This window comes from Biomphalaria glabrata, chromosome 9 (genome assembly GCF_947242115.1).
Source record: "Biomphalaria glabrata chromosome 9, xgBioGlab47.1, whole genome shotgun sequence".
Classification (NCBI taxonomy): domain Eukaryota; kingdom Metazoa; phylum Mollusca; class Gastropoda; family Planorbidae; genus Biomphalaria; species Biomphalaria glabrata.
This window is the reverse complement of record NC_074719.1, coordinates 26,583,303-26,594,436: the sequence shown is the minus strand read 5'-3', so window position 1 is coordinate 26,594,436 and position 11,134 is coordinate 26,583,303. Positions and strand designations below refer to the sequence as shown.

General features: G+C 38.7%; 1 protein-coding gene across 2 annotated transcripts in view; it reads right to left on the bottom strand.

Moving 5' to 3' along the window:
• Nucleotides 1-425: 425 nt before the first annotated feature.
• LOC106050955 (broad substrate specificity ATP-binding cassette transporter ABCG2-like) overlaps nucleotides 426-11,134 on the bottom strand; it is a 33,890-nt gene continuing 23,181 nt past the window's right edge. For both annotated transcript variants that reach the window (XM_056042775.1, XM_056042774.1), the window contains 6 exons: nucleotides 10,537-10,626; nucleotides 9,403-9,527; nucleotides 7,197-7,351; nucleotides 6,976-7,065; nucleotides 1,788-1,840; nucleotides 426-1,490 (listed from right to left, as the gene is read on the bottom strand). In XM_056042775.1, the coding sequence (XP_055898750.1) occupies nucleotides 1,340-1,490; nucleotides 1,788-1,840; nucleotides 6,976-7,065; nucleotides 7,197-7,351; nucleotides 9,403-9,527; nucleotides 10,537-10,626 (664 nt within the window). In that variant the 3' untranslated portion in view covers nucleotides 426-1,339. The remainder of the gene's footprint in view (nucleotides 1,491-1,787; nucleotides 1,841-6,975; nucleotides 7,066-7,196; nucleotides 7,352-9,402; nucleotides 9,528-10,536; nucleotides 10,627-11,134) is intronic.

The window sequence follows — 11,134 nt, the reverse complement described above, 5'->3', positions numbered from 1 at the left end:
TTGGACCGCCCCCCCACTCGAAAGTTTATGGTGGGGGGGGGGGCGGATTGATGCCATCGCCACCCCCCCATCCCACCAAATCGGCCAACATACTAGAGAGGGGGGGGTGAAATAATCTAAAAATAGGTTGAAATATAAATAATTAGTATATATTATTAACATAACTAATAAATTCGAAATTCGTATACGAATTGTGTGATTTCTTTACAAAAAGTCGTCCGTCCCCTCCCCCCCAACTCGGGGGGGGGGGGGGGGTCGGCCGAGTGGGGGGAGGGCGATCGCCCCTACCGCCCCTCCTGGATCCGCCGGTGATACAAATTCAATATCTTTATTAGCTTTGAGGCTACTGAACAGACTCGTTCACACTGCTGAATGGTAATGAAAGACACTGTGTTTATTTGGTAGAGAAAACAAAAAGAAAAAAAAATTAAATATCAAAAATTGTACAATGACGATATAATGTTTCATAGTATGTATTTGTTGCTTGATATGCCACAATGGTTTAAAGAAATACAAATATTGGACTTTGATTATTTTAAAATATGAATGAAGTTACCGGTCTTTTCGCATTAATATTTGTCAATGTAAATATAATATTTTATTTTTTAACAGATTCAGTTTACATGCACTTTCTTTAAGCAATATTTACAGCAACATATAAAAAGAAAATAAAACGATAAAGAGAAATATGGAGGCGATGTAATGAAACCTAAATTTTAAAAAAATAGGAAAAGAACTAAGCAATGTCAATGAAGTCAAAATGAAAGGCCACTATTTGTTTCCAACGAAATACTATAACATAGTCTATGCTACAAGTGAAGAGCTTAGATATTGGACTTTACAAAGTACTAACAAGAGAAACGAAAATCTCGTAATCCTTTGAAAATGACTCAATTATCAACACTTTCTCTATTCTGTACAACGGATTGTCCAAAACAAAAGTTATTTCTAGTTATCTGCCATAGATAGGAATCTTCAACACGTTTTTCTCAGCTTCTGTTGTTATTAGAATAAGTTCTCAGTGTAATGAACTGTGTAGTAGGCCCTAGATGTAATAATTACATATATTAAAACGAAGTTTAAATATCCAAATGTCCACCAAGAACTTTTTCCATACCATTTAGATGTAAATAATAATAATAATTTTACTTATAAAACGCTGCTAAGAAACAAAATGTAGGCTCAAGATGCTGTGATAAGATTACAAACATAAACACGAGAGCTAAAATGACAAACTAATCTGAAATTCCTATTGGTTTCCCGTCAATGTTTAAATTGGAGTTATTTGTGACTTATATCAATGTAGAATCAATCTGATTAAATTTCCTTGAATTGGGACTTAACGTGTTTTCTGCAGAGTTCTCAGTCGAACATAAGACAAAGTGAATAAAATGATGGTGTAGAATACTAGTGCCAGATAATTTTTTTGCAAGTCCCAATCACTTTCAAACGCTATGCCTTGTGTTGCCAGGTAGGTGTTACCACTTACACTGAAAAATAAAATTTATAGCATTCAGCATATGTTTGACTTTTAAAAACGATACCATTAAATAATTTAATTGTTGTTGTTTTTTGTCTAATTTAAATTTAAAGAAAATATTTTGTTTATTTAACTGAAAGGCTTATAGAAATGTGTAGACTCCTTAAAATTCTATTTTTAACGGTACATTTTCTATCACTTACTATAATAACTAAACAATCTATTCAACACAAACACTGCTAATTGAGTTCAGTTATAAAACACACACATTTTAATCTGCACAAATTATAACAAAATCTAAACCTACCAGTAAGTACTATTACAAAATAGTCTGTCTTTAAACTCATTTATGAAGAGAATCTGTCAAGGACAAAGCAAGTTATTAAAACCAACAACTTCCAATCAAGTAACAACGACGTTCTTCCTAGCTGCAGCTATAATAGTCACACGTAACTAAGAGATGAGTCATTGCGGTTCTACGACTGAAGGAGGCTAACAATAATGAAACACAATTAACAAAACCATCAGAAATTGTTTGAAACTGAAGATGTTTATAATAATGTACAGTAGTATAAATGATGAAATTATATACGGCGTCCTTTCATTGAGTCACGACAAGATTATTGATCCTCTCAAGAGATGACGAGATGAAAGCTGCTGGCCATTAGCTACGGTCGGAACGATGTTAACCACACAGTAGTCCACCTCACACACACACACACACACGCACAGAGATACACACTCTCCGTGAAACTGATGTATCCAGAGAAACATCAAGTTTGGGATCAGGCTCTGCCAGAATCGACTTCCGAAGCCTTTCCAATGTCTTGGTATAGCTGCCCGTAAGACAGCATATGTTTGAATTCAGATTTTTTTTTTTTTAGGTAGGTAGCCAGCCAAGGCTAACAAGCCCCACCCTCCCGAAGCTTACTGGTTTGGGCACCAGTTACTAGCTCTCGCCCCTTCTCCTCTCAATGATAACAGTACCACCGGACCCAATATCTGAGCCACACGTGCAGGCCAGGAATTGGACTAGTTGTCAGAGGCTTTTTGAGATGCCTGCCATTGAAAGCCTTCTATAGGCAGTGAAATGCTTAATTCCATAACCACTTCCGGCAATGACAACTTACGGGAAAAGGTTGTATACATTTAAGCAAAAGAAACTTTATAAAAAAAATATTTTACCTATTCTAATAACACTAACATATTTTAGTAGAACTTCTGAAATAAGCATTTTACTAAGTGACATTGCTGAATCAATTTCCCATATCTCTTACATCAGCGTATCTCAAACTGTAGGCGTATCCCCTCGGGCATTGCAACATGCAAAAACGTTCAATTAACTGACTAAGGGACACCAAATCTGTTTGATTTGTAAAAATGACATTATCGGTGTTTCAATAATTAAAATAATTTAATTAAGAGATCATTATGAGGCCTTCTATAAGTTCACATATACGAGAAGCGTCTCAAAAGGTTCGATTCATTTTTTATTCTTTCGAATAAAGCATCAAAAGCACTCCACTAACGCGATTCATCTTGATTTAATCGTGTCAGAAAGGGCGAATTTCCCTCAATTATGATGCATTTATTGTTGACTACTTTTGCGTGATAATAACAGGCTTCCTACAAGACAAGATCTTGTGATGTGCATGCGCTAATATCAAATCTCTCTCACACTGTACTATAGGCTAATGTTGTGATCCTGCTTTATGTTGTCTGTTCTATTCATGTGAATGTTTTTGTTATGTTGTCTTTATATGAGAAAAGAGTCCTTGTAATCACAACAAATTTCCATAAGGATCAATAAGACAGTCTTAGTTTTAGTCTAAGATTTCGACTCGCATTTTTCGGAATACTCATCATTGGTCTCCTTCAGTCGTAGAACGACTATGGTTCATCTCAAAGTACACTTCCTCGTGTGGCTGTGGAGCCTTATTTTGGAGAGACACTCCCGTCCACAGATAGCGCAGGTTAACGTGGCTTTTCTTCGGTGGTAGAGGAGCTGGTCGTTTATCGGATTGTACGTTTTTCTTCCTGAGCTGAGACCCATGTACTTTCACTGTCCATAGCTTTCTTGGTCACTGTCTCTCTCCATCTGTTGCGGTCTAGAGCTATGTCTTCCCAATTGTCAGTATTGATGTTCACTGATTTGAGGTCACGTTTTATTACATCTATGTAACGGAGGTGGGGGCCAGTCGCGAGTTGACCATAGAGGATGACTTTCGGGATGCGCTTGTCCTCCATCCGGCGAACATGTCCAAGCCAGCGCAAGCGGCGTTGTCTGAGAGCTGTAAAGATGCTGGGAATACCTGATCGCGCAAGGATCTCAGTATTGCACACTTTTTCTTTCCATGTGAAATTCAAGATCCTACAGAGACATCTCAAATGGAATGAGTTCAGTTTTCTCTCTTGCTTTGCGTAGGTGGTCCATGATTCACTGCCATACAGCAGTGTACTTATAACGCATGCCTTGTAGACTTCCATTTTGGACACCGTAGTTAGTTTATGGTTTTCCCAATATTTAGGAGTTTGCCATCAAATCTGGAATGGAGATAGATGCCTTCGGTGGATTTGTCAAACGCGTTGTGGATTAGCAGTGAAAATAGTATTCCAAAGAGGGTTGGGGCCAGGACACATCCTTTTTTAACTCCGCTGTTTATACTGAAACTTTCAGAGCTGGCACCGTTGATTTGCACTGTACCCATCATATTTTGGTGGAAAGATATGATTACATTTAGTAGCTTGGGTGGACAGCCTATTAACTGTAAAATTTTAAAGAGGCCATCTCTGCTAACTAGATCGAAGGCCTTTGTCAGGTCAATAAACGCAATGTACAAAGGCATCCTTTGTTCTCTGCACTTTTCCTGGAGTTGGCGGATGGAGAAAATCATGTCAATCGTGGATCTCCCTTAGCGAAAGCCGCATTGTGATTCTGGATAGACCCGATCAGCGAGTTTTTGTAGCCTGGGAAGTATCACTCGAGCAAAGACTTTGCCTACAATACTTAGGAGGGAGATTCCCCTGTAATTGTTGCAGTCGCTTCTGTCACCTTTGTTCTTATACAGTGTAATGATTTTAGCATCCCGCAGGTCTTGTGGCACAGCACCTTCTTGCCAACATTTGCAAAGCAGTTCGTGTAGAGGTTGGATTAGAGTAGTTTTGCATTGTTTAAGAAGATCTGGGGGGATACCATCACATCCGTGTGCTTTGCGGGCAGCCATGTTGTCTATGGCTTTGTTGAGGTCTGAAAGGGTGGGTGTTTCATCTAGCTCGTTCATTGTAGGTAACTGTATGATGGCCTTAAGGGCTGAGTCAGAGACTGAGCTTGTTGTGGCGTAGAGCTCAGAGTAATGTTCAACCCACCTGTGCATTTGTTGGCACTTGTCTGTGATAATTTCCCCAGTGGTTGATTTAAGAGGTGCTGTCTTGTTTTGGGAGGATCCGAGAGTCTTTTTGATTCCTTCGTACACCCCTCTTATGTTGCCCACTTGGGCTGCGAGCTGAATATTCTCACTGAGCTCTACCCAGTATTCATTGGCACAGATCCTTGCTGTCCTCTGTGCATTGGCTCTAGCTTCTTTCAGACTTAACAGGTTGTGTTGGGTAGGTTTTGCCTTGTAAGTAGCGAGTGCATCTCTCTTTGCTCTGATGACAGGTGCTAATATAGCTGCTTTAGAGTCGAACCAATCATTTTGTTTTGTAATTTTTCTTCCAAAGATTTCCAGGGAAGTCTTTTGTATGGTGGACTTGAGGTGTTCCCATTTTTCTCTTGCTGTATTTCCAGAGATATTTTTATACTCGCGTTCAAAATATTCCGCAAACTGTATCTGGAGATCACGGTGACACATCTTGCTTACATCCGATTGGGGTCTTCTAATCTGCTTGGTATGGTGAATTTTTTGGGGGAGAAGATTGATCTTACAACATACCAAGGAGTGATCTGTGTCGCAGTCTGCACTATGATAGGACCTGGTAAGCTTGACAAATTTTAATCACTTTTGTCTTACCATGATTAGGTCTAGTTGGTGCAAGAGGTTCCGCAAGGTTGTTAACGCAGGAAGTGGTAATGGTCTTAAGCCCATCATTACCTATAAAGTGCTTCCAATGACATGCGTCTCAAAAAGCCTCTGACAACATGTCCAACTCCTGGCCTTCACGTGTGGCTCAGTTACTGAGCCTGGCGGAACCGTTACCACAGACATGAGAAGGGGCAAAGGCGAGCAACTGGCGCCTAAACCAGTAAGCTTCGGGCAGGAGGGGCTCGTTAGCCTTGGTTGGCTACCCATCTAGGAGAAGGAAAACTCTGAATCCAAACCTCCGCTGCCCTGCTTCGGGAGACAACCCTGAGTAAAAATCAGGAGCTGGTGACCCTAAGGCAAACTGTGGCACACCGTGCTACAGCCTGGCAGATCCTGCGGCGCTACTGATCCCAAACTGTATTGGATATTCCGTTCCTTTGGTCACATCAGCTGCGCGAAGAGGGGGGAACTGCTGTGTGGGCGACATCGTTTCGACCATAAACAATGCCCAGGCTTTCATCTCACTTATTCAAAGCCCTAACCCCAAAAACTGGAGAGGACACTCCAGCTTCGCCTTTGGCGTCGGCCAAACACGGGAAGTGGCAGTCACCGGTTATAAGCTCAAATGCTCAATTGACGTAGAGCAGGGCGCCAGGGGCCACTTTCGTCGGTGGGAGGAATCCTAGGATTCCAATGGACAGCTACCGCCCGCCTCAAGCTGGGCAGCCCCCAGCCAATAAGGTGCTGTCCCGTCATGCCTGTCTTTCTCGTTTGGGTACACGAGGATAGGACAAAATCTGAAAAGCAGGCACAAAGCCAATGTACCATTCGACATGAAGAAAAAAAAAGGGGCTCCACTCTTAAACTGGGCACATGGAATGTGCGTACTCTACAAACAGGACTTAATGAAAACTTACCAGACATAGAAGATGTCAGAAAATCTGCAACAATAAACGATGAACTGTCCAGGCTCAAATAGACATTGCCGCCCTTCAGGAAACTCGTTTAGCTGACTCTGGTTCAATCAAAGAAAAAGACTACACCTTCTTCTGGCAAGGCAAAGCCGAAAGTGAAGTAAGGGAACATGGCGTTGGTTTCGCAGTTAAGAACACACTGCTGAACACAGTAGAGCTGAAGTGCAACGGTTCAGAAAGACTCCTATCACTACGCCTTAACACATCTATTGGACATGTGACTTTGATATGTGCCTACGCTCCTACTCTGAGTTCCACACCAGAGGCCAAAGATATGTTGGAATAGTGCGCTATACGTAATCAAAGACGCCAGGAGAATGCAATTCTGCAGGAAAACGCTTGCCGGACCATCACTCCTTCAGACCTCAGGGTTAGCCAAAAGAGACGGACGGCGAGAATGGAACTTTTATGGTTTAAAAAAGACGTCACTATCAAAAGTTTGAGACACACTGCTGTAGATGATGACATCATAAAGTAAATAAAAATTAATTAAACTTACTGTTTGGGCATATTTAAACAAACTCAAGTACTGTGCCCAGTTCAGCCATGGACCTATTGAGTTAAAGTTGATGAAAAATCCTCCCAGAAGCTAAAAATCAATATTTATATTTTTAAATAAATTGTCTACCTAATATGTCCTAAAAAATTAGCTCTTGCAAAATAAAAAAATAAATAAAAAACTAGCGTTAATAAATGTTACACAAAGTACTACGTTCCTACCATCATAAGTATATAGCACAGGCTGAGTAAGGCTTGAGCCACTGTGAAGTTTCTGATCACAGCACTAATAAGGAAGCAAAGACTGGCTGAAGCTACTGTGGTACAGAACAAGCAGGAAACCAGTTGAAAGAAGTGATCAGCTCCAGAGTTCAAACCTGTCAACATATACATACATGTTGGCCTCAGATTTGAATGGTGTACATCTTTATGGTGAATATGAAGAAATTAACAATGGAACATCTTTCCTAATATACAATCATTCATTTCACACAATTTTTTTTTAAAATGTGCACTAGTTTTCCTGCAGGATATTTGGCACTAGACAGATGTTACCCGCTGCCCGCGGGTCTTAACTTGCGTAACACTGATATAGTCACTGATATAGTGCATTAGAAACAATTAAAGAAAATAATAATGTTATAAGTAAAGCGAATGTATGAATTCATGAATAAAAAAATATTATGAATGGAGCTAAAAATAGCTAATTGACCGGAATTCATTTTTTTATGAAAACATTGGCGAACGAATCTATATCTATGTAAAAATGCTTTAGAAAAACAAATTTGAATGTTAATTTGATTAAAATATGAAATGGATGGACTATAATTAATATGTTCATGTGTTTAATTATAAAACTATCTTTGCGAAGAGAAGGTCTTTCATCTTAGAGTTAAATTAGAGTTTTAAACCTAGGAATAGGGAGATGCGTAACCTTTCATGTAATGTCTAAAGAAAGAACGTACGTTAGGAATTCTAAATTCGCAGATATAGAGAACGAATTTATGTAAAAATGCTTTTAAAACACAAATTTGAAGTTTAATTTTATTAAATAATGAAATCAATAGACTATATTTCATATTTTAATGTGTCAAAGTAAAAACCTTTATGCGCAAAGTGTAGTTCTTAAAATTAGATCTAGATCTAGATCCTTTCGATCTTTTTATGTAAACATAGTCTAGATCGATGAAGTTATAATGCTTTCATAGAGTTGGTAAACTTTTTTTTGAGGGTCTTAAGTTTGTTTTAGGGCTACAATGCATACACTAAGGTCTAAGTTAGTACCCAAGGACCATTTCTGCCAAGTTTTATCAAGATTGGTCAAACGGTTTTGATTTCTATTCGGTACATACATACGCTTTACATTCTACTTTATAGTATAGATTCAATTTATATGACATTGTCTTGAGTGATGAGTACAGTATTTCACTTGACTAAGCAGACCCTCTTGCGACCTACACATTTTACTACATGTAATTTGATGCAGAAAAAAAAATCAGATCTTCAGCCCTGGTTTTAAATTTAAATTTTTTTTTTGATTATTTTTTTTATTTAAAGAAATCCATGCAGATCAATAATTAGACTTTAGTTTTACAATACACTGTGTCTTGGTAGACGTATGTTAGTTTGTCTCTTCATCAACTTCGCTTTCCTATTATACCTCCTGTGATGGTTTATATCTACACTGTCGTGTGTAATCACTTGGTTCTATAAGGTTCTTATTGACGGAAAGGGTCTGGCAGAAAATAGTGCTACACCCTGGCAGAACTTGAAACGCCACTGATCCCAAGCTGTATTGGGTACCTGTCGCTTCTTTGGACACATCAGCTACGTGGAGAGAAACGGCTGAATGGGCATCCTTCAGACTAATGCCCAGGCGTTCCTCTCATTTCTATGAGCAAACCAAAGTCACTCCACGACTGAACGAGGCTCACGAATGTAAGCAGTAATGTTGACATATTTACTTCATTGCATCAAATCACTAATGTTGGTTAATATACTTCATAGTATCAAGTCACTAATGTTGGTTAATATACTTCATTGTATCAAGTCACTAATGTTGGTTAATATACATTATTTCATCAAGTCACTAATGTTGGTTAATATACTTCATTTCATCAAGTCACTAATGTTGGTTAATATACATTATTTCATCAAGTCACTAATGTTGGTTAATATACTTCATTTCATCAAGTCACTAATGTTGGTTAATATACATTATTTCATCAAGTCACTAATGTTGGTTAATATACATCATTTCATCAAGTCACTAATGTTGGTTAATATACATCATTTCATCAAGTCACTAATGTTGGTTAATATACATCATTTCATCAAGTCACTAATGTTGGTTAATCTACATCATTTCATCAAGTCACTAATGTTGGTTAATATACATCATTTCATCAAGTCACTAATGTGGACTTACCCACAGCAAAGTAAACTATTCCCGAAAAAATGATGACTGGAATCATACGCAGTGGAATGATGTCCAACACAATTTTGACCAAGAAAAAGACAGAGACACGATAGAAGCCACCGATGTTCTCATGCCTAAAGACGAATACATATCAAATAATATACACTTTCATGCCTAAAGACGAACACATATCAAGTAATATCAACTGATGTGTTCGGTAGTGTTACAGATAATTATGTCTCAAGCATTTCCCTAGTTTTTGCTTTTTCTGGATTAACAAGCAACAAAATAATGAATGTTAATGGTGTCCTTATTCAATAATGTTTCAGACAGACAAACTCTAGAGAGATTGGATAAAGAGAAAGAATGACAGAAAGACAGAGACAAAGAGTGAGAAAGAGAAAGAGATGAAAGAGAAAGAGTGAGACAAAAAGAGGAAGAGAGAAAACGAATGATAAAGAAAATTAGAAAGAATTGATACATTGTGCTTATTTTTGACATTATTAGTTTGAATAGCAGAGCCAGGATTGGAATGTTCTGGTAAGGACAAAACAAGTTCAGACAGGATTCTATGGTTTAGGTCAATAAGATATGTACATAAATCCCATGCGGTCATATGTATTTACGACACATGTATTTGGGTCACATCGCTGTGCTGAGGGCAGATGTTTCGTGGAAGTGGCTTCACGTTGATTGGGAGGGGGGGTCGTGGGGAGTGGTTGCCTGGTAAAGCGCTTGGCTTCCGCAGCTCGGGAATTTTAGGGTACCCAAGAGTCCAGCCAACTCTAATGGGTACCTGACATTAGTTGGGAAAAGTAAAGGCGGATTGACGTTGTGCTGGTCAAATGACACCCTTGTTGACCGTGGGTCACACAAACACAGGACTTTTATATAGTATAATCTGCCCCATAGATCACAAGTTCTGAAAGGGCACTTTACTTGAAGTTGACCTGATATGATCCTCTGGCCGTAGTTTGTGCTTCACTGGCCTTGTCATTCAAACCTCTGGCCCCACTCATTTCGTGTAACCAGAGAAAAAAAACATATTGCATTAGTGGTATTGTTTGTGTATGTGTGTGTTCCATTATTTGAGAACGTGGTGTAATGTAAGTCAATGATCCTCTATCAAAGTGTGTACTGTACATGAATAGTTTCCTCCCGTGGATGAAGACTCCCAATGCAGACACGTTAGTAAACACATGGTTGTTGACCAGGAAAAATAAAACACCAGCTCTGCAACAGAATACAAAAACTGTCTTCAAACCAATTAAACAGAAAATAATAATGAACAGATAATAATTAGCAGGCCTAAGGTTCCCCACTCTGAGTTCTCACGTACAACTTGAACTCATTTCATAGTCTGCTTCAGTGGTACAGTGGTGTCCAACTTATTCATCATGGAAGCCATGTCAAAATGTCCGACTCGTGTGTCTCGGGTTGCATTAGCGAAAACATTTTTAAAAAAATTAATATTTTTACAATTCCTCTTCTGAGGTTACAACCTCCTCATGGAAACTGGAACCTGGATGGACACGGTCTCCAAAATAGTTCTAAGGATTTTCTTAGAAATTTGACAGTTGATTTATATCTTTGGGAACAGAGTGACTACTTAATTAGCAACACTGACAAAAATTGAGTCTGACCATTATAATATTTGAAATTATAATCTTCTAAAAAATTAATTAGGTCTGGACGTCTATACACACCTACGTCAGCGATTACTCCCGCATGTAGAGTTAAG